This window comes from Anser brachyrhynchus (genome assembly GCF_964034855.1).
Source record: "Anser brachyrhynchus genome assembly, chromosome: 9".
NCBI classification, from domain to species: Eukaryota; Metazoa; Chordata; class Aves; order Anseriformes; family Anatidae; genus Anser; species Anser brachyrhynchus.
Window position 1 is genome coordinate 15841786 of NC_137703.1, and position 22969 is coordinate 15864754.

The 22969-nt window shown below is 58.3% G+C and overlaps 1 protein-coding gene across 1 annotated transcript; it reads right to left on the reverse strand.

Annotated features, from left to right (window-relative positions):
- Positions 1 to 908: 908 nt before the first annotated feature.
- IGF2BP2 (insulin like growth factor 2 mRNA binding protein 2) lies at positions 909 to 22069 on the reverse strand. The gene is given in 17 exon segments (XM_080604208.1): positions 909 to 2616; positions 3214 to 3327; positions 3408 to 3539; positions 3706 to 3780; positions 4115 to 4231; positions 4410 to 4478; positions 6796 to 6924; positions 7105 to 7240; positions 7482 to 7604; positions 7834 to 7968; positions 11751 to 12023; positions 13452 to 13515; positions 13942 to 13993; positions 14471 to 14519; positions 21340 to 21400; positions 21864 to 22041; positions 22043 to 22069. Coding segments are annotated over 17 exon segments (1815 nt in total). The 5' UTR covers positions 22055 to 22069; the 3' UTR covers positions 909 to 2520.
- Between the last annotated feature and the right edge of the window lie 900 nt (positions 22070 to 22969).

Below are 22969 nucleotides of genomic sequence, written 5' to 3' on the forward strand. Positions count from 1 at the left end.
AGCGTGAGTAATGCTGTGCGCTCCCTGGGCAGGGAGGAGGGAGAGGGGGGCTGCTTTGCGTCCTGCTTCGTGCGCTTCTGGTGCTGTCATCTGCCTGCTGACGTGCTCCTTACTCACAGGAAGGAGGCTGGGGGGGCTCAGACAGTGCGTCTGGATCAAACCCGTCCTTTACAGCACTGGTGAGCATGGGTCTGCCCCAGAGCCCATCAGTCACGGCAGGAGCAGTCGTTCCTCGCTGCTGGCTGTCTGGGGCTGGGGGCGTGGGGACAGAGCACTCATTAGAACCGACCAGCTTTGGGTGAGTGTTTCTGCAGCACCAGACTGTAGGCGGAGGGGGGGAACTTTTTGTTCCCTGCACCTTTACAAAGCACGTAGGTATGACAAGGGAGCTACTTTGAGCTGGAGGGAAGGAGCCCGTTCCCTCACTACTGTGTGAGTCAGGTCATTTAATTCTCTTTAGCACCCGCCTCCATGCCCTTGCATTACCACCACCACCCCAGACTAAAAACCAAACACAAAGACCTGTTCTGGGTGTGAAACCTGGCCCATGGTGAGGCTGCAGCCCTGGAGGGGGATGTGGAAGGTTGGGGTTCAACCCAAGCCTCTTGGGTGAACTTCAAGCCGCAAGGCCAGCAATGAAGGTGCTGTGTACTGGGGATGGTGGAGGATGGGACATGGACCCATGAAACCCCCCCCCCCCCCCACTTTAGTCATCAGGGCATCCCTACTGCTGGGTTTAAAACAAAAGATTAAAAAAAAAAAAAGAAAAACACCCTCAAAAAAGCCCTAACCCTCTTGTTCACCCCCTCACCCTTTCCCAGCCAGGGACCTGTCACCCATCCCGCTCTTGGCACAGCCATGACCACCACAGGGCACTGGAAAGAAAGCAACGGAGAGCAAGCTCAGGCTCTTGTTAGCTGGATATATTTTGTTTGTTTGTTGTCGTTGGCTTTTTTCACAGAACACTTTGCAGTAGACAAAAACTGGCATTGCAGTCTGTCAGTACGTCGCTGGCACGGGCTCAGCCTTCAGCACCTTGCCGGGCTCAGGTGGTCGGCCCTGGTCCTTTCTCTCGCTGGTTGGACTTCATTGCTGTTGTTCTTTTATTTTTTTTTTCTTTTACCTTTTTTGTGTTTTTTTTTCTTTTTTTTTTTTTAAACATTTCTCAAGCTTTCTCCGAAGGAACGGCCACTGGCTCTCAGCTAGCAGGAGACTACAGAAGAGCTCTCGGACGTGTGGGCTGGTTTCCTCCTCCCACCTCGCAGCTGACTTGGTCGAGATCATTTTCCAACTCGTTTTTATTACAAAAATAAAAAAATGCTCCAACTATCAGTTTTACAAGGCATACAAAAAATCTCTAAAAGGGAAACACAAGCGCAAGGTGCTGAGGTACGAAAACCTGAGGTAGTTTTTTTGTGTGTGTTTGTGTGTGTGTGTGTGTGTGTATGCATGTTGCATTCTTGTAAAAACTTTTGCTAGGTTCTTTCTTCAAGCCCTGGGCCAACAACGTTTTGTAAATCTTTTCCCCCTTGTTTTTCCCTCCTCTCCCTCCAACACCAAAACTAAAAAAAAGGGGGGATTTATCCCCAAAGAGCCACGGGGGGAGTTTGTTCTCTGCGGGCTGGACCATGGCGCAGGCTGGTTTTTGGGGGAGTGCTAATGTCGAGCACGGCTTTGTCTGGCGGTGATGGAGAGAAAGACGGACAGATGGACAGGGCGGGGGGTCAGAACAGATGCAAAACCCAGTTTTGGACTCTGTGAAGCAAAGAGGAAAGGGCGTGTGAAAGGGAGAGGTTCCTCCTGTAGGAGACGGTATCCCTTCTGTTGGCTCACACAGGCAATCCCCATGGCACTGCTCTTCTCAAAGCCCTTAAGAAATCGTTTTTTTAACACTTGGTTAATTATTTTTGTTCCTGCTGGCAATCCTACAACTCTGCTCTACTGTGCATTAGAGAACCAATGGACTAGCTCCTTTCCTTAAAAGTCTAAAAAAGCCTGCTTTTGCTAAAAACAAACATCCCGTGACCCCTCTGAAATTAAAAAAAAAAAAAAAAATTAAAAAAAAATCTTACAAAAATTAAAAATCGGCGTTAGTTTTGTTATTGATATATTAATTCTAAAATATATTACCCTCACGGGCGCTGCACGCCGGACAGGCTCCTCCACTCACCCGGCCACGCCTGGCCAGAGAACGGTTTGCGAAACGGGTCGTTTTTAGGTAAAAAATAAAAACAATTAAAAAAACAAAACAAAAAAACAAAATCCAAAACCCTCTGCCTATGTTAGTCCAACTAAAGGGATAGCGTCGGGAGTCGAGTCGGGTGGAGGCTGTGGGATGGAGAGAGCCCGCAGCGCCCCGGGGCGAGCGGCCGGGCGCTGCGGCGTTGTCGCCGGTGCGTGGGGAGCCGCAGCCGTCCCCGTGCCCGTCCCCGCGCCTCGGGGTGCTCTTTGGTTTGCTCCCTGCCCGCTGGGTGGCAGGGGTACATTCATCGGGCGGTGCTGGCCGGCACGGCGGGAGCCTCACTTGCTGTGCTGCGAGGCTGGGGCTCCCTGAGCGTGTTTCTGCTCCTGCTGCTTCACCTGCTGGACGATTTCCCTGATCTTGCGCTGTGCAGTCTGGGGAGAAAGCGAGAGGTGGGGGTCAGGAGGGGGGGGTGGGGGGGGGGGGGGGCTCGGGATGGGGACTGCGGCACAGCCACGAGCATCCAAAATGAGCACCTGAAATGAGCGTCCAAAGCCCCGAGCAGCTTAAGGGCACCCTGCACGCCCTCCTGGTCCGAGCAGGTGTTCCCACAACTCAGCCTCTCCCCACTCGTGGCTCTAAATGACGGGCCAGGCGCCTGCTCGGCCCCCCGCTGCAGTTGGGGCAGCGCACACAAGGAGCAGTTTGCTCCTGCGCCTCTCCCGGGGCAGCTGGCGAAGCGGTGCAGCCGGCGACGGCTCCAACAGCTGCGAGCTGAGGCCGGGGCCGTGCCTTTACACTGCGGGTTTTCAACTTGTGCTTCTTCCATGGCGATCCTGAGATGTGTATTTTTAGCTCGATTAAGCCTATCCTTAATTTCAGTGCTAGCACCACTGGGGAGAGCTGCTGAGACACCGTTGGATGCAAGGCAGCCATCAGGAAAAGGGTGCTGACAGAGCCGGGCTTGGGGCGGGCCTCCCGGAGGCCGAAACCAGGCGGGAATATTCACCACGACAAGGGAAAACCCTCACCTGGCTGGCAAAGAAATGCCCGATGATTTTAACGATGACCTCCTCGTTCTCATCTGGGGTTTGGTCTCGTGGCACGATGACTTCTGCGCTCGTTAAGTTCTGCAGCTCGTTCACCTGCAGCAGAAGACAGAGCCCTCGTTTTCGGGGTGGCCGCCCCCAGCGGGGCCCAGCCCCGCCGCCGCGCCCCCACGTACCGTTTTGCCACCTTTGCCTATCACGCGGCCGGCTGCAAAGGAAGGCACCTTGATGTGGGCTTCAAGCTTCACCTCTTCTTTCGGGTTAAAGAAGTTTTCTTCCTTCAGCTTCCCAAATATTCGCCCCTGGGCCTGCGAGAAGGGGGAGCGATGTAAAATGAAGCAAAAGCGGTGGTGCCGAGCGAGGAGCATCCAGCCCGTGGACCCTGCAGGGCTCTGCCCTAACCTGAGGTGCCCAGCACCAAGCCAAGTGCCCCCCCCGCCATCAGGGGGCTGGCAGCACAGCACCCAAGCCCACCTTGAACTGAGCCTCGGGCGGCCCCGTGATGATGACCATCCGCTCGCTGGCGTCGGGACCTTCTGCCGGGGCGATCTGCGAAATGGAGGGGGAGCGGGAGCGTGAGAGGGGCTCACCAAGCCTTTTGTCCCCTTGCTAAGCCATGTGTCCCCTCCAGGGAGGGGAGAACCAGCTCAGCCTCACTTCTGGTGCACATCCATCCATCTGGGGGGGTTAAATGCGTGCTCGGCTGCTGTGCACACGCGCCTGGAGGACACCAGGGTGCTGCAGCATCCCTCCACCCCCCAGGCATGGGGACCCGTGCAGAGAGCCGCGGGGAGGGGGCTCGCCAGCAGCACCACCCTTCTTTCGGGGAACCCCCTTCTCCCCACCTTGTCAGGAGCCGCCCAGGCACAAAACCTCAGCTCACCTTGATGGAGGCGCCGGCGAACCGCGCCAGCTGCTTGATGTGCTGCCCCTTCTTCCCGATGATGGCCCCCACCGCCTGCGTTGGGATGAACAAGTTGACAACCTCCTGCTCCGGGAGCTGGCGGGGAGAGTGAGGGGTTTTCCTTAATTCCTTCGTTTTCCCTTCCCCCACCTCCCAGTGCACCACCCCACGCCCTAAAATCGCCGGTTAGGAATGCCACCCCAAACAGCATCCCTGCCCTGGGGACAGCAGGGAGGGGGCACCCCACAGGGGATGTGGGCACGGGAGGACTTACGGGGTGCTGATGCGGGAAGGCACCGACCGGGGAGGCTCCGTACAGCCCCGAGAGGTACGCCGAGGAGCTCTGCGGGGGGAGAGGGGGCGAGAGTCAATGAGGGCCCTGCTGCACTTTGCACCCTGGTCCCCCCAAGAAAGGGACACGGGGACACCCCTCAGCTCACGAACCGAAGCCGAAACGGTGCTGTGAGCAATGCTGGTGCCTGGTGGAGAAGATTTGGCGAGAACTGAACCCACGACCACTTCCCTTTTCCAGGGTCAGAGGAGAAGAAGCAAAGGCTGGCGCTGACACTGCCCCAACAGCCAGCGGGGGCACAGCCAGGCTGGGACAGGGACAGGGACAAAGCCACGTGTCCCTCCCCGTGCCTCAGGGGCGCTTGCCAGCACCCTGTCCCTTGAGTACCCGAGGCCCAGGCGCAGCTCCTGGCAGTAGGTACAGCTCCTCCCAGCCCCGGATTCGGGCAGGCACAACCCAGCGGACGTGCAAGCCATCTGAACCCAGCTCCCCGGCCCCAGCCCTCCAGTTTAACCTGCCATGACAGGGGCTTCGGCAGCTTGCACCTTGGCCACGGGCATCATCTCCAGCACCAAAGCATCTGCTCCTGCCCAGCCTCACGGGCACGGAGACCTCAGCACCTCCCCAGTCTCCCCCTTTCACCCTGAGCCTCCTTCCCTGTCCCCCACGCTCTGCGCCTCCCCAAACCTCTGGGTTTCAGCTACAGCCCCCACGGCCATCGCTCCGACATGCTAAACCACGGTATTTGGGGGGAAGGAGCCAGCTGGGAGCCTACTTCCTATTTATTTTTTCCTGGCTCCCTGTTTGGGGTGATGTTTTGGGTCAAGGAGCCCACACTGGAGGAGGCTGCCTGAAGGAACCTTGCAGACCCCCCCCCAGCTCACGGAGCAACAAATGACACCGCAATGCTCCGACACGGCTCTTCCCAGAGGCTCTGCTGACGCAGGCAGAGCATCCCTCTCTCCACAGGCACACACAGACAGACTGACCAACAGCCCCACGGACACGACCTGTGCTGAGACACCTCCCCTCCTGCTCTGGAGGTTGAAAGCAGAAAGGGAAGGGGCTCCCTTTGCTTTTAGCCCGTTCCAGTGCTCCTCTGCCCTGAATTTAGCAATGCCCAGGGGAAGGGGACCCCTCTGGGGCCACCACGCATGGCCACAAGCCCCGGGGTCACGCTCATCCGCCTCATCGCACCGCAAGCCCGGCACAGGCTCGGCACTCACCGTTCTCCTCCGACCACTCTGCTGCTGGCGGTGCCAGAAAAAGAAAACAGTACAAGTAAATTAACGTGCGCTGAGGCATCCTCCCTGCATTTCAAGCATCCAAGCAGAAACATTTAGAGAGAAACGGACCACAGAGCTGGGACGGCTTTGCAGGTTTAAGCCCTGTCACTCGGTCACCCTAAGGGTGCTCTGCAGGTGCTGGGGGACAGGAGGACCTTCTCTCTCCATCAGCCAACAGGACTGGTGGCCGCTCCTCTCCTGCCCACCATCCTCGTGGGCTGCCACACGTGCCTGGCGGTGTGTCCCTGCAGCCCTTCCTGTACATGTGGATGTAGGCACCACGTCCCGGGCAGCACGGTGGGGCTGCTCCCCAGCCCTGGCTGCAGAACCACGTCGCAGACCCCCCTCACTACCTCTCCTTCGTAAGACTGCCCCTGCACTTGCAACTTATGAGACTTCTGCGCCACAGAAAGGCCAAAGGGGCCTGGGTCATGTCAAAAAAAGTGAGTTTCTAGCAGTGCATCTGTCTGAAGATAAGCTCTCAGCAGGCAGGACCCCTTGAGCGCTAGAGCATTAAGGCACCAAGCCTTGAGGCACTGCTCGCCCCCTTCCCAGCCACGCTCCGCACACCCGGCGGCGATCCCGCGGGTCCTGCCATGGTTCAGCCCCTCTCCGGCGGCCCAGAGACTGTGCCCGTGGGGCACAACCCAGCCTGCGGCACCCAGGTGTGAGTGCGGGCCAGGACAGGGGAGCACTTCCACCACCCCTCCCTGCCGGCACCAGCGGCCTCCAGCTCCTGCCTCGGCATGCGGAACGCAAGCCAAAAGCAGAGAGCCACCCTCCAGAGGTGGCAAGCCTAAGATACAAGCGAGACCGAGCTCAGCACAACATCAGGACGCAGCCGATCTACCCAGGGAGCTACGTGCAAGGAGGGACAAGCCACGTTCAGTCTGTCTTCTCCACTTGGCTGCTCGGACGAGCACCTTTCCAAAACAGCCGGGGGTTGGAGCACTTGTTCAAGGCTCCCCACGAGATGGCCCCTACAGCCACAGCACCCACCCAAACCCGAGAGCTAGGAGGGTCCAGAGACCACCCTGCTCCCACGAGCAAGTCCCCCGCGCCCCAGATTCTCTTGCACTTACTGCAAATGGGTGGTAAGGGGTGGCCGCAGCAGCACCTCGGGCCCCCGCAGAGGACGGGAGCATGGAAAGCCCTGTCGAGAAGATGCCCAGAGCGCTGAGGTTCAGTCCTGGGATCAGGTTGGCTTGTTGCTAGAGAGGTAAAGACACAGAGAGAAGGGCTGAAGGTTGAGTGGGGTCTTGGGGGTTCTTAGCAAACGCTGTGGCTCCTTCCATGACAGACTGACCCCCCACACCCCCCACAAATTTTTCTGGTTGCCTCAGCAGCAGCTCTGAAGCAGGGGGATGTCGAGGGGCAGGCCGGGGGCTCACATTGACAGCCACAACGTCGTTCTCGTAGGCCTCTCGCAGCTTCTTCATGATCTCCACTTCAGCGTTGGAACACGCTTCTGTGCTGCCCTTCACCGTGATGGTCCGCTCGGGGTTGTAGATGGTTAAATCCTGTAAACTAGCCCACGTGCAGACAAAAGGGAGATGCTGTTACGTTTCTTTTTTCAGGCCAAAATAAAGAAAAACTGCCAAACGAGAGAAGGGCCCCCCACCCCGAGGCAGCAGGACTTCCTCCCCCATGCCACTGCCCGCGGGTGATGGGGACAGGACAGCAGGACGGGCCTGCGCGGCTTGGGCTTGGTGCTGCCCGCAGGGTGGTGGGCAGCAGGGGGAACCACCCGGTGTTCAGCAGGACTTACGGCGAGATGGTGATCTTCGTCCCCGTGTCCTGCTCGATCTTCTTGAGGTTGCGGCCCTCTTTGCCAATCAACCTCCCCACCAGACTGTTGTGAGCTAGGATTTTCAAGGGGATCTCTTCTGCTCTAAAACAGGGGAGAAAGTAAAATCTCAAGGCCCATCCAGTCTGTAGGCCCATCTCCAGCAAGGGGCAGCAGCGACACGGTGGGAGGAACAGAAGAACCATCTGTATTTTCTGAGGTTTTGCTCTCCGAGCTTGCCTGCATGCCACCCGAGCCACCCGAGCTCCTCGACTCCATGGCAACTGACAAGCAAATCCGACGATTTTGTTAAGCCAGCGAATGTCGCACTTACGATTTGGTTTCGTCAGCTTCCTTCTGCATGATATCAAGGATCATGCGACACGCTTCGGAGCACCCCTCGGGCGTTGCGTGGATGGTGATGGGCTTCTCGGCAGCGCCAGCATTCTCCTTCCGATGGATGTCAACCCTACGGTGACACAACCAGCAGAGAGAAGCCCCCTGAGACGCGGCCGTCGTCGCAAGAAGGCTTTTGAGAGCTCATGAGCTCAACTGGCTGTTCACAAACGGGCTCCTTTCAACATCTGCTCAGTCTTTGGGCTGAACCTAGGCCCTGCTGACGTACACCTACTGCCACCCAGAAGCAGCACTTCGCTTGGATCAGGTTTGGCCTACACGTGCCTCTACGGTCTGAGGTCTGCCTGGGGACTGAGGGGTGCCAACCACCATCCAACACCACGACGGGGCAGAACAACTCCTTCACTGGACAAAGCCCTCAGCCACCTGCCCTGTCTTTGACGCCTGTCCCGCTGCAGCAGGAGACCAGGTTCGAGGTCCCCAGAGGTCCCTTCCAACCTCAGCCTCTCCGTGCAGAGCACCCGAGGCTGCTCAGCAGCTGCCACCAGCGCTGCGTGTCCTCCGGGACGGGGACAACTTACCCCTGGCTGTCAGGGCACGGAGTCACACCTGCACACGGACAACAGCGCTCGTACTCACGCCCGTCCCTGTGAGACCAGAAAGTTTTCCCTTGTGCACTGGCCAAGGCCGTGCTCTAGCTGCTCTGCTCCTTCCCTCAGGGGGTGGCAGGAGGGAGGCAGGGGCCTCCAGCTCGCTCTTCACTGCACCCCCGCACCTGGCCAGGGCCCTGAGACAGGGAGAGAGGAAAGCAGGGTAGGAGGCTCTGACACATGAACCACGTGCCTTGAAGGACATGGGTGATGCGTAAGCAATCTTTTCTCCTTCTCCACTGAGCCTTCATCCTGCCGGAGGATGACTCCACGTGGCCATCCTGCCATCAGCTTCGTGGCCGCCACCTTGGGGTCCCCGTCACCGTCGCGGCCGGGGCCGTGCCAGCCCCCATCTTATGGGGAGGTGCTGTACTTGCCCCCAGCCCCACGTGTCCGGCTCCACCACCATGCCCTCTGCCAACGGCCAAGTTCCCGTTATTGTAAGGGGTCCACGTCCTGACCCCACTGCCACTGTGGGTGCTGCTGTGCGAGCAAGGCCGAGGCTGTGGTGCAGTGCCCCCCAGCACAGCACTGGGGTGATGCTGGGTCCTGGTGGGTTTGCAGGGGTCATCTCCTACAGGAGCTCACCGACCACCACGTAGAAACAAGGCGGCTTCATCTACAGGGAGAGGGGGAGCAGCAGGGCAACCCTGAGCAAAGGGGAAAGCCTGTCCCTGCCAGCTCTGAAAGCGACCCCAGGGTGGTCTCATCTAAGCACCGAGGAGGGAAAGGGGAGACAGTCAGACTGCTACGTCGCTCCAGCAGATCTTCTGTGGCGTCAGCTAGAGCAGGAGACCGGTCCTGCTCGCACTGGGCACTGGGGTGCTGGAGGCACCGGTGCTGACTCCACGGCACACAGGGACCAAGCCACGCACTGCCACTTGTGTGTGACACCCTCCAGGATGCTCCCAGCTGCAGAGCTCCATCAGGCTGACTCGGAGGTCCTGGTCCTTCAGAGGCTGATCCTGTGCCCAGTGCCACGGGGACCTCCACTGCCTCCCACAGCCGGGGTGAAAGCAAGCGCACCACGATGTGCCTCCGAGCGGGTCCGTGCCTCGGTCCGGCGGCAGGACCAAGTCAGGCAGCTTCTCAGACCCAGAAGCAGCTGAGGATGGTGGAGACGGGGCACACGGCCATGCCTTGGTACCAAAGAGGGGCTGAGAGCTGCGAATGAGCTGGATGGAGGCTCTGAAATGCCAAGCATCCTGGAGAAGCACAGGGCCAGGCATGGCCACGATTCCTGCTGGCCTGCAAGCCATCCCAACCTGGACGTGTGAGTTCCAGCTCAGTCTGCGGGGAGGAGACGGGGTGCCAGGAAGGGGCTGCTGCATCCAAGCATGCCCTGCCCCAAAGAGCAGGAGGGCTGAGGAGGGCTCCAGGCTTCCCAGCACGTCCCAGTGCTGCTGCGGCACGGCTCCAGTCCGATGGGAGGACAGAGGAGAGGACAGCCGAGGAAGAGGATGGTTGACACCCCAAAACTGAAGGTAGCAGCCTCCCGCGACTGCACGGGCCACGTGCACGAGGTCCCCCCTTGCTCGAGGCTGGAGCAGAAGCGGTGGCCCACCACGGCCCGTGGCCTCCTGGGGCTGGCCTGGACAGGCAAGAGCACAGAGCACAGCCTTCCTCTGCGGCATGGCATCTTCGGGGCGGGCCCGGGAGGACAACCCGTAAGGGTGGAAGGGCTCCGCAGCAGGAGCTGCCCACAGGCAGCAGTGTTTTGGGAGGAACCGCGTCCCCCATCCTCCTCGCCAGGTGCAGGGTGGGAGTCAGGGCTTGCAAAGGAAAGCTTTCCAGTCTCAGGTGGCAAGGGCAAGGGTACGCCCGCTGCCGAACGCACCCGGGGACTCACCTGGAGAAGAAGGGCTGGAGGCCCAGGATGGACCCGAGCGCGGCGCACGTTGCAGCTGGGAGGGCAGCAGGTGCCTCCACAGCTGCGAGGTGGCCGTGCTCCCTGGCGAGCCTGGGCTCCTCACCCTGCGGGGCCACCCCCTTTCCATACGAACCTCTTTTTGCCAACAGGGACCTCTCTAAAACCCAACGCCCGCGAGCTGCTGGAGCAGGGGATGGTGACGAGCAAGGGGAGCAGAGGTTGAGCACTGGGTTCAGCCCAAGGGACACAGGCATGCAAATCTTCAAACATTTCTCTTACCCAGGCTGGAGGTTAACTTTTCGTACCAGAACAGGCAGGCTCGGGCACCGGTCTTTGCCTGCTGCTGGCAGGAGCGAGCACCAGCAAAGAGAGCATCCTCCTGAGCTACGCTGCGCTCTACGCTACTCTGCTCGGCACACCACGGGGCCACGCACGCCGGGAGCCGTACGGCAAGGATCAGTAGTGGTCAGCGTGTGTCAGAGACAGCTGAGCACCAGCTGGGTCCGGAACAAATTCGGCTCAAGTGGATGCACTATTCTGATTTAAGTAATTTCCTCTCAAAGCTTCTCTGAGAAATAGGACGCCCTGGAGGATGTTCTGGTACAGGAGTCCCATGTCCTGTGGGATCACCGGGTTCAGGATGATGAACATGGGAGAAGACAGCTTTGGGTTAAACACAAACACATCTGGGCAGGAACAAAGCGTGCAGGAAAACCATGCAATCAATGTAAACATTGACATGAGAAACATGGAAAACTTCAACAAGACAGTCCTTAAATATCTTTTTTCTTCAAAAATAATAATAAAAAATTAGATAGCAAAAAAGGCTTCAAATTGCTACAAAAAGCCCATTGGTGCTCCCTTTCCCCCGGTGCAACATCTCTAGCCCTTACAGAGCGCTGCAGCATGAGCAAATCCCAAGGGCAAAGAGTGTCACTGCTGCCTCTAGGATCCCCATTTTATCCCCAAATCTGCCCTTTTTCTCCAAAGCCTCGTCCCAAGCTATTTCTGCAGGGCGAGAGCTACGCGAGCCAAGCAACGCTGGCTGACAAGCAGCGAGCACACCCGTTTCGGGGCTGGCTCCGGGGCTCGCAGGATCCAGCCTCTCCTGCTTTGTAAAGCATTAGGCTTTAGAAACCCCATTTCTGGCCATTTTCAGCATGTGTTCCCCCTCCTAAACCCCCAGGCCAGTAAGGATGGGTTTGGGAAATGGGGCTGAGCTGTCTAGACCCCGTGGGCTGCTACCCCATGATGAGGGAAGCTCGCCGCCCTCTCCTGAAGCTACACCCCAAAAATACAACGTTCGCTGACAGCCAAAAGCAAGTGGACCCACAGAGTCCTGTGGAAGGAAACAAAACCATTCGAGGTACTTACTTGGACTGGGTTTGCTTAGTTAGGTTCTTTATGGTCAAGCCCTCCTTTCCTATGATCGCACCAACAAACTGCGTGGGCACCAGCATCCGCAGTGGGAAATCGAGCTGTTTGGGCTGCGAGGAGCCCCCCGGGGAGGAGCCCTGCTCCCTGGAAGAGTGGCCCCCGCGGCGGGATCGCTGGGGGGGCGGAGGGGAGCTCACCTCTTCATCCGGGATGTAGGAAACCTTGAAGGAATAGCTCTCAAGCTGGTGGCCGCTGAGCTTCTCAATTGCTCTGCAAGGCAGGGAGAGGAGGGGAGGGTGAGAGGTCGGTGGCACCCCCAGCGCTTCTCCTCGCAGGGCACCGTCCCTCTCCAGCCCAGCGTCCTCCTTCCCCCCAGGTCCACAGGAGAAGAGAGAAGACAAAGTCCCCCAACTTTGGTCCAACTCAGGTGGGAAATCGCTGCAGTGTTCATCAGCAAAGCCTCGAGGTCAGACCTACCATGCCTTGGGGCATCTGTCTCTGCTGCCATCCTGTAAAGCTACAGCTTTCTGTCCTTGCACTTCTGACTAACTCTTAGTTTGTACGTTTTTCCTCTGCTGGATGCAACAAGTCTTCAGGCACTTCTTTGCATGGTGCCTACACCAGGTTCTTCCATCCTCTTGAAGTTCTTCTTGATGGGTGGCATTTCTTTGCGACTCCTCTATAGGGTCTCCACGCAACACACCAGTGATTTGCCCTCTGCTGCTCTCCACCCCTGCAGACTGGCCACTGACCCCCACCTCCCTCTCGCGTCCCCTAACCAGTTACTGACAAACCCAAATGCCCTCTTCTCCAGGTCAGGGGGGTGTTTTGGAAGCCTTCTGGGAGCTGCTCAGATGGTTTCACTTAGCTCCAGGAAGCAGGAGTTGAGTCTTTGCAAATTTTGGTCTCTAACTTGACTCTGCCCTGTATGACCACCATCTCTCCCACCTCCCTCACCATATTCCACCTCTCCTCCAGCTGCTCGAGCCAGGTGGCCGTACCAGTGACCGACAAAGCACGTTCCCAGTTTAGGTCTGAACTTCCAGTCCAGGAAGATGACTCTGATGGGCTGCTTACCTGACCTGACTCTCCGCTATCTTAGAGTGCTTTGCTCCCCGAAGACAAGGCCACTGGGACCCCAAAGAGGACCTGCAGGCTTGTAGGAAAGATGCAGTCCAAAGGGAATTGCAAATGACACAGCCAAGAGCCCCTTGGGGGCAGGAGGAGACAGCACAGAGGAAGAGGGGACAAGCAGAGGGCTGTGGGGCAGGCAGCCCTTAACACACTTGGAAGCTGAAAGAGCTTGGAAACAACCCCACAAGGGGAAGAGAAAAGTCAAGGAGAAAAATAAAGAACGGTGCGGCCCGGAAAAATGGCCAGGGGAATATAGCTGAACTTCACTGGAGAAATTCGGGTGGTTGGTTGGAAATTTGTCTTGCCTGGAAGGTCCATGGAGAGGGCAGTGGGGCTTGGAGCACCCCAGGTCTACTCTCCCTTGATGCTTCTATGGAGAGTACCACGGTAGCAAGGACAAAATCTGTCCTCAACACGTGGACACACCAGCCCCCACCAGGTCTTTGGAGCAGGAGAAAAAGCAAATGTGGCTGATGTGGACGACAACTGGCCCCGCACAGCACTTCACCATGTTCCCAGGAGAAATCAAAAATACAGACAAAATGGGAAAAAAAAGCCACTTACACTTTTGCTTCTTCTTTCGTCGCATACGTTACGTTGACAACTGCTGTTTCTGTGTCTGTGTTAACTGGGGGAGAAGCAAGGCAGGGAGTGTTAGGGGGCAGGAGGAGATGGCCGTCACCGCTGTTCCCGGACCCCAGTGCCCCACGTTGCGGTGGAGGGCTGACGCAGAGGGTGGGAGCACAACGCCTTTCTCGTGGGGGGGCCCAGCCACTGCCTGCGGTCTGCACTTGTCCCCCACCGTGGACTTGTCTCCACCCCACACAAGGAGCAGCAAAGGAGACGCCCTGCGCTGGGCTGAGGTCGCTACCCAAAGCCTGAGCTGCCAGCAGGTGACTGTTCAGGGAAAACCACTTCAGCCCAGCACAAACCACTGGGACAACCACATTTCACCCTATTAGGTTCTGCTGAGAGTGGCTTTTCCAGCATGGGCTGAGCTGGGGCACGGCACTGGGGCTCTCGGACAGATGAGGACCGTGCGGGACCATCTTACCTTGCTCTACATTCTCCACTGTCCCATACTGGGCTAAGAGGCCATCCAGCACCTGGGGAGAGAGCAGAAAACCAGGCAGGTGAGGCGGGCAGGAGCCCTCTGCCAGCCTGGCTCAAACCCCGCTTCGCCCCCAGGCCTCCCAGTGCGAACCTCGGGCTGTGCCATTTCCAGCAGGGCTCCTCCGCTCTGTGGCTCCTTGCTCCGCTCTGACCCGCGGGGTCCTGCGTGCTCGGAGCCATCCTCAAGCCACCTCCACCCGACTGCAGGACCACCTTCACCCACCCCGCACCCCACCGCCCCGCGATGCCCCTCTGCTCAGAGCATCGAGCCCCGGGCATGCAGGAGATGGAGCCCAGTTCACCCTCCGCCTCCTGACTGGGGATACTGGGAAGGCAACGGAAGGACTCTGTGGAGACCGCGCACCCTGGCAGTGCAAGTTTGTGCTGAGTGATGGAGGAGGTGCGGTGGGGTGCTTTTGGGGTGGCCCAGCATCTGGAGGGGGCAGGAGGGGGAGCGCGGCGCTTCTTACCTCCCACTGCAGGTGGGGGGGGATGTTTCGGATCTGGATCTTTCTGCTCCTGCAAAGACAAAGCCCTGGGTTACGGTCAGGGGAGGGCAGCGACTACCGGAGGCTTTCTGGGAGCGAGAAGGTGAGACCTTGAGAAGGCACCCCGCTTCCCGAGCTGCATGCTGCCGCTCTCCAGCGGTTCCCAGCATCACCTGGTGGCTTTCAGTGGAGAAACCGAAACGCATGTCCGTGGAGGAGGCACCTGGAGGAGAGCGGCGCTTCCAGCCCCGCGTGGTGCCGCCTCGGGGCATCGCCAGGGCCCCCCAGGAGGCAATGGCCACCCAGCGCCTGCCCAGACAACCTGCAGCAAGACGCACTCGGGCAGTTTTGGGACAAAACTCACACACTGCCCATCCCGAGCAGCATTTGCAATCCTTCCTTAGCCAATTTCCTCCGCCAGACTGTTATTTTTTCCCTTTTTGCTGCTATTTTCAGCCAAGAGCAGCTCACGGAGCTGACACACAGCTGCATGACCGCTGAACCTGGTGCCAGGAAGCCAGGCAGGGCAGAGCAGGACCACCTCCTCCAGCAGTGGGGACTGGTTTCCCTGCCAAGCTACCTCCCGGCACACGCTGGTTTTGGGAGCCCATCAGCAGCAGGAGGTCGTGCCCGCTCTGCCCAGCTTTGCCCTTGCTCGAGGAGGACGCGAGGAGGGGAGACGATGCTGCGAAGCGGCAGGGGAACGCATGGACCCTGCCATCCCCCCTGGTTCGCAGCCTCCTCTGAAGGGGGCTCTGCCAGTCAAAAGCAATCAGGCACTGGAAAAAGTGGGGAAGCCAGAGCCAAAGACGTCTCCTGCAGCGCTCCCAAAGCCCACTCCTCCAGCAGCCACGGACCTCTCTGGTCGCAGCTGCCACCAGGGATTTCAGGGCTGGGTGCAGAGCTCGCATGGCAAGGAGCGAGATTCATCTCATCCTGCCCATCCCACCCCATCTCATCTCATTCACCCCATCCCGCTCCACCTGATCTCACTCCACCCATCCAACCTCTCCCATCCTATCCAACCCTACCCATCCTATTCTATCCAACTTTACCTGTCCCATCCTATCCCACCCATCCTACCCCATCCCATCCTATCCCATTCCCCCCTTCCTACCGCATCGCATCCTACCACAATCCACCAATCCCATCCCATCCTACCCCATCTCGTCCTGCCTCATCCCATCCATCCCATCCTACCCCACCCTATCCCATCCCGCCCCATCTCATAGAGTCAAAGAACCACTAGGATTGGAAAAGACCTCCAAGACTTTTCCTTGAACACCCCCAGGGATGGTGACTCTACCACCTCCCTGGCAACCCATGTTCCAGGGTTCCCCTTGTGTCCCAGGCCCTTCACCAGCTTCGTAGCCCTGCTCTGGACACACTCCGGGGCCTCGATGTCCTTCTTGTAGTGAGGGCCCCAAAGCTGACCCCAGCACTCGAGGTGCGGCCTCACCAGAGCAGAGCACAGGGGGACGATCACCTCCCTGGCCCTGCTGGCTGCACTATTCCTGACACAACCAGGATGCCGCTGGCCTTCTTGGCCACCTGGGCACACCGCTGGCTCGTGTTCAGGCGAGCATCCATCAGCACCCCCAGATCCCTTTCCTCTGCACAGCTTTCCAGCCACTCTGCCCCCAGCCTGTAGCGCTGCATGGGGTCGTGGCCAAAGTGCAGGCTCCGGCACTGAGCCGTGTTGATCCAACCCCACCCCACGGAGGAGGCGGTCAGGAGGACCTGGCCCATGGGGGGCCCCCGGCCATGGCAATCCTGCGCTGCTCGCCAACAACCTCACCCGTCCCCTTCTCCTGCCCGTCCTTGTCACCTGCCCACGGCTGGCCCCACACCACCGCGCACACAGCGCCCACTCCAGAAAACGGGACGTGTCTCATGTGGAGCACCCACGGCTGTTGCCCAGGTGGAAAATGGCCCCCGCCCAGTTGAAGCAGCGCTGGGCCATGCGTGGCCGCCCCCGATGACGGACCTGGGAGCCCTGGGGGTGCCACAGGCTAATCTTAGCCCCCCCCCCAGCTCCCAACACCAGAACTAGTGAAGAATCAGCCCCGCTGCGCTGCACCCCACGTTCTGCAGTAAGCTGGTAGGAATTAACACCACCAATAATCACTAATGACGGGGATACAGTTTATGGAAAAACACCTAATTAGCCCCACAAGAGCACATCAGCACAACCCCATCCACAAGCGCGTGGGGCATGGGGCAAGAGACAAAAAAAAAACAACCCCAAGCACCAGCTTCAAGCGTTAAAGAGATGGGAATTTTTATTTTGGGGGTTTTGTCCAAACAAGGATTTTTTTCCATTCACGCCGTGCATTGTTTTACTGCTATAAACCCCATACAGGGGTTTTAGCACCTTCTACCTTGGATCAGTATTTGGGGTAGCTAAAAAAAAGCCCTGTGGCTCCTGCTTCCAATCAAAACCAAATTTCTAGAGAAATGGGAAACAGAGCGGGGGAATCTGCACACCTCCACCTTACAAAATATTTCAGTGCTTGCTCATGAAAACCTCACAATGTCGCTAAAGCATTTAGGAGGTGCGGGGTTTCACAACTCTCTCTTTGCCCCCAGCAACTTTGCTCCACCTGGAAAAATGTCTCCAATGTCCTAGGTGAAAGATTATAATAAAAAATCATATAAAAAAATTACGATGCCACTGAAATTATAAAAACCAGCAGGCGGTACGCAAACTCGCGCCCACCTGAACTGGTTGCATCTGGCGATTTGCAGCTGGACACGAGCACCCCAGACGAAAGCAGCTGATGATTCCCTGCCCCCGCCGGTTTCGTTTTGGGGTCACCTCGACAAATTCTGCGTCCGCCCCAGCTGCCGGGATGGCAGCGGCAGCTCGGCGATGGACGAGCATTAAAGCGCTGCCCCAGTTTTGAGCGGCGGCCGAGAGCACCGCGGGTGCGCCTGCTCCGGGGGCTTTGCCTTGACGCTCTTAAGGAATTAAAATATATTCGTGCTAAAGCCCTGTCCTCCGGCGCGGGAGGGGGGGCAAGGAGGGCACGTGATGAACGCACCCCCGCGACCTGGGGATGTATTAACGATGGGGCTGAATGGGAAACTGCGTCCCATCTGTCACGGCTTTTCAAGATTAAGAGGGGGAAAAGGGGAAAAAAAACAAATGCAAACACCCCTCCGCGTTCCTGCTCTGCACTGGGACGCAAGGGGGGACAACAATTATTCCTCTCCTGTCACCGACAGGCACCCTGCAGCCCACCCCAAATTCCTGGAATACAAATCTCCCCCGAGTTTCCATTGCAGGAATCCGATCCACAAATATCCTGGTTAAAAATGGGGAGCTAAAAAAAATAAAACAAAATACAGAAATAAAAATAAAACTGCTGAACACCCAGTAAACCTCCTTCCCCGGCCGGACTGCGTGTCACCGTGCCGGCTGCACAGTGGGAAGCAGCTCTCCATCGGCCCCCCTGGCTCACCAGCTTATTCCAGGGCATTTTTTTCAACCCTAATCCTGATGCAACCCTGATTTGTGAAACTCCCAGCTCGCTGCCGCTCTGGGTAATGGGTTATTCCTGGGAAATGCTGTTTTTAAAGCTCGTCGAGCGGTGCCAACCCTGGCCACGTGCTGCGCCCCTGGGAAAGGGAACAAGGAAAGTTGCCCCTGGCCACAGCAGCAGCCTCAGCGACGCACTTTCAGTGCTTTGAATTTAATTTTCAACCCGAAGCAAACCACCGCACCATGCCCCAAACATCTCCAGCACGCTCAATGCTATTCACGAGCAAACTAACTGAAAACTGCAGGTTTTTTCCCCGAATTTAAGGCTGGCGACGAACCCACCCGCTCCTGACACGTGTGTATGTGCAAATCATCCGTGCTCGAAGCTTTTCCCGGCAAAGCAACGCGCAGAAGCGTCAGTTTGCACAAGGGTTTTCTGTTTTCTCTCCCCTAAACAAGCATCTGCAATCAACACCGAGCAATAACAACAATAACGAGGGAGGGAGATAACGCCCGCGGAGAGATGGAAGGGCTTGTGCTTGTATTCCATGCAAGGAAGTGGGGGAAAAAAAAAATGGAAAAAAAATTATTCCCTCCCCAGAAAGCGCACCTGAAGTGCTACAGCATGAACGCGATGAAAAAAATAAATAAATTAATAAATTAAATAAAATATAAATGAAGACGATGGAAGGATGAGCGTGAAATGCAACCGGGTGTGGGAATAAAGGGGCGCAAACCCAGCTCGTGGAAAAACACACCTCGCTGGCAAAAACTCTGCCTTCAGCCCAAAGTGCCAGGGAAAACAAGGAGCTCCAAGGCTGACTTCTCACCCCCGAGCTCTGCGCCCCAGGAGTGTCGGACGCGTCCGGACGGTTTTCCAGCGACCCCGCTAAATCCCAGCCGCGACGCCAGCCTTCCCCTCCCCACCTCGAGCCTTTTTGTGATTTAACAGATTTAAGAATAATTCCTGCTGGAACCGGAGAGCTCCAGCAGCTCCCCTAGGAACTCATTTCAAACCGATTATTTTCCAGAAGCATCATTTGAAAATTGTTAAATTGGAAAATTACGGCGGAAGCAGAAAATAAAAGGCACCTCGGCCATGCGGAGCCTGGAAATTTCTCCGCGTGGGAGCCACGAAGCGGGGCTCTGGCACGTCGCTGCTCCTGATTAAACTCATTGCTTTCGGCCAGCACTTGTACACGAGCCCGCACGGGGGGCGCTTGGGCTTTGCTGTTAGCATCGCACAAACAATCCTGATTATTATTATTATTATTATTAATATTATTATTATCTTTTTTTCCCATCAGCGGGATGTTCAGAGGTCGGATGCGCAGCTCTGGACACAAAATACCCCTGAAAATACGGCTCTTTCACCCGGCTTGAGCTAAACAACAACATTCTCTGTTCCCGGTGAATTCAAAACCAACGTTACAAAAAAAAAATATTTTTTTTTTTAAAATTAAATCCACCGATGCACAGCACAGCTTATACAAACACAAAACAATCACAATAATTTCCCATCATGCCTGCAGCAGGGCAAACCCTTCGCACTGCAGCGCAATTACCGATTTTTAACTCGTGAAGCACAAATTCGGGCAAATCCTGCGCTTCCCTCCAGCACCGTGTGTCCTTTTGTGCCTTCGGAGGCTCCTCGAGGAAATCCCTCCCGGCAGGTTCCCGACGCACAGATGCGTTTTTTTCGGGCAGATTTCTTATCAAATCCCCTTCCCGCATTGCATTCAAACCCCACCGCCGTGCAGCAAACACCGAGCATCCCCCGCGCGTCAGTGTTTTGTGCTGAGCACGTATATGCAGAAAACAAACAAACAAAATATTTTTTTATATATATATATATATGTATAAGGCAACAAAAATAAATCACTGCAGATTAATCCCAGGGCAGGGGAAAAACTACAACACAACCACGTGAGCCTCCGCTCCACGCCAAAAATCGCGTTATAAAAATCAAACCTTTAATCTGCCGAGGCGACGGCACGGCCCTGCCGGCCGCGGGCGTTAACGTGAGGCTGGAGTTTTGGTTTTTGGATGTGAGCAAAAGAGACCCGAATCGAGGTGCCGACGAACTGGGGAGCCGGGCTGGGCTAGAAAACTTGGAGAGAGCTGAAAACAGGCTACGGCCAAAGAAATAAGCATTTATTTCTGGGCTGTTTAAATGCCTTTTTGTACTCGGCAGGCAAATTAAGAGCACAGCAGCCCAATGGAGAACGGGGATAAGGGCGAACCCCTGCTTTCCATCGGCCGTCGTGAAGGTCCGACACCCTCAAAACCCCTATTTCTGCCTCTGCCGCTCTCCAGGAGCGGCCGACGGAGCGGCACGAGGCTGCCGGAGGAGATTTAGCTCCGAAACCTCGCGGTGGGGAGGCGGGGGGAGGCTTCGCCTGCTTGGTTGGGAGGTAAAAGCGCGCGTGCTCCCCGCCGAAGGAATCCCGCTGTCAGAACCCGCATCCCACCGCGGCACACGTGATGCCAGGCACGAGCTGCTCCCCACCGAGCCCCCATTACACAACGCGTCCTGTTTGTGTGTGTCCCCCCCCCCAGCACCATGTTGCAAAATTACGTCTCCGGCACCAACCGTGCCCCGAGCCTCCGAATTTCGGGCCACCGGCCCCGCTGTCGCGAGGTGGCGGGGGGCAATGCTGCGGGTCGGGGTGTTCCCCTCTCTTTATAAAGCGGCATCGCCGTTGCCCACCTGAAGGGAGGAGGAAAGCGCCCTGGGAGCGGGTTTTATGGGAGGGGGGGCGCAGGAGGAAAGATGCGGGCGTAAGGAAAAAATAGGGGAAAAAAATGGAGAAAAAAAAAAAAGAGAGGGGAAAAATAATTTAAAAAATACATGTAAGGACCTGGATCACTTGACGGAGGAGACGCGACCGCCCGCAGCGCGCAACTTCTCCCGGTGCGAATCCTCGGAAGGGCTGTTGGGATTGTGACTATCGCTCTTATCGCCGCTATCGCCGCCGTTTATTGCCGTTATCGTTCCCGCTATCGCTCCCCGTGCTGCTGCCCTCGCCGCCGGGGCTGTTACTTCCCGGCAGGAAGCCGCTTCCCGGCCGGGCTGGTGGGGAGCAGCGGGGGGCCCCGGGGTGCCCCCAGCGCCGGGCTCCCCCCCGACATCTTGTGGCTGCGGGGGGGGGGGGGGGCTGAGGCCGGGCAAACCACGCGTGGGGGTCCCACGCCCCCCCCCCCTCCCCGAGCCCCCAGGGGCGGTGGCGGCGCTGCCCCCCCCCCCCCCCCCCCGCTCCGCCGCGGAGCGTAGCGAAAGTAAAACCCGGCGCTGCTCCCGCTGCCCCCCCCCACGCGTGTGCGTGGGGCGTGCGCCCCCCCCCTCCCCGACCATCCCACGCCTCACCTGAGCTTTTTGGGCACGGAGTAATCCACCTCCAGCACTTTGCCGTGCAGCTCCGCTTTACCTGCGGGGACAGCGGGCTCAGCTCGGCGGGGCTCGCCGCCGTCCCCCCCCCCCCCCCCCCGGCTTCTCCCCGGGACCCCCCCCGGCCGCCCCCCCCCGGCCTTCATCCCCCTCGTCCTCCTCTCCGCCGGCCCCCCGGGCCCCGGAGGCGCTCCCCCCCCCCTCCGCTCCCGCCGCCGCCCGGCTCCGCGCTGCCCCCCCCCAGCCGCCCCTTCGGCCGCCCCCCGCTCGGCGCCCCGGGCGAGTTGGGGCAGGGCACCTCGTAATAAGGTGCCCGGGGCCTGGGGGGTGCCGGGGGGGCGGCCGGCGGGGGGGCCCGGCGCTCGGCTGCCCCTCAATAAAATCGGAGAAAAAAATCAGCGAAAAATCAGCCGGGGGCCGGAGCCGCCGGGCCGGGGGGGGAGCGGGGCGGCCGGGGGGGGCCCGGCGGGGGGAGCCGGGGGGGGGCCGCGGCGGCCGCTCACCCGAGAGGGTCTCGATGGCCCGGATGGCCCAGTTCTGGTCCGGGAAATCCACGAAGGCGTAGCCGGACTTGAGCAGGACCTGGCCGGCCAGGGGCAGCTTCCTGTCCCCGAAGAGCCGCTTGAGGTCGTCGGCGGTGGCGGCGGGGCTGAGGTTGCCGATGTAGAGCTTGTTCATCCTCCCGCCGCTTCATGGGGAGCCCCGCGGCTCCTCCCGCCCCGCGGCCGGAGAGAGACGGGCACGGCGCTGCGCCACCCGCCCGGCCCCGGCCCGCAGCCGCCTGCAACAGCGCCCCCGCCGCCGGGCAGCGGGCGGAGCCGCGCCGAGCCCAGCCGCGCCGAGCCCAGCCCGCCGCCCCCCCGCCCTCCGCCCGCCGCCGCCAGGGGCCCGGCCCCGGCCCCGGCCCCGGCCCCGCACGTGGAGGGAGCCCCCCGGCACCGGGAGGGGGCTGCGGGCGGCGCGGCGCCGAGGGGGGGAGAGGGGGAACAAAGGGGAGGGAAGGAGGGGAAGGGGAAAGGGGGGAGAGGGAGAGAGCGGGGAAACGGAAGGGAAAGGGAAGGAAGAAGGGAGAGGAAGGGAAAAGAAAGGAAGGAAAAAGGGAAAGGAAGAATGGGGAAAAGAAGAAAAAAGAAGGGAAAGGAAAGGAAAGGAAAGGAAAGGAAAGGAAAGGAAAGGAAAGGAAAGGAAAGGAAAGGAAAGGAAAGGAAAGGAAAGGAAAGGAAAGGAAAGGAAAGGAAAGGAAAGGAAAGGAAAGGAAAGGAAAGGAAAGGAAAGGAAAGGAAAGGAAAGGAAAGGAAAGGAAAGGAAAGGAAAGGAAAGGAAAGGAAAGGAGGAGAGAACAAAACAAAAGCAGGAAAGGGAAAGGTAAAGAGGGAAAGGAAAAGGAAGAAAAGGGAAAAGAAGAAAAAAGGAAAGGGAAAACAGAACAGGAAAGGAAAGTGGGGAAAGGGAAAGAGGGAAAGGAAGAAAAAAGATAAGGAAAAGGAAGAAAAGGGAAAAGAAGAAAAAAGGGAAAGGAAAGAGGGAGAGAACAGGAAACAAAAGTGGGGAAAGGGAAAGAGCAAAAGGAAGAAGAAAGGGAAAGGAAAAGGAAGAAAAGGGAAAATGA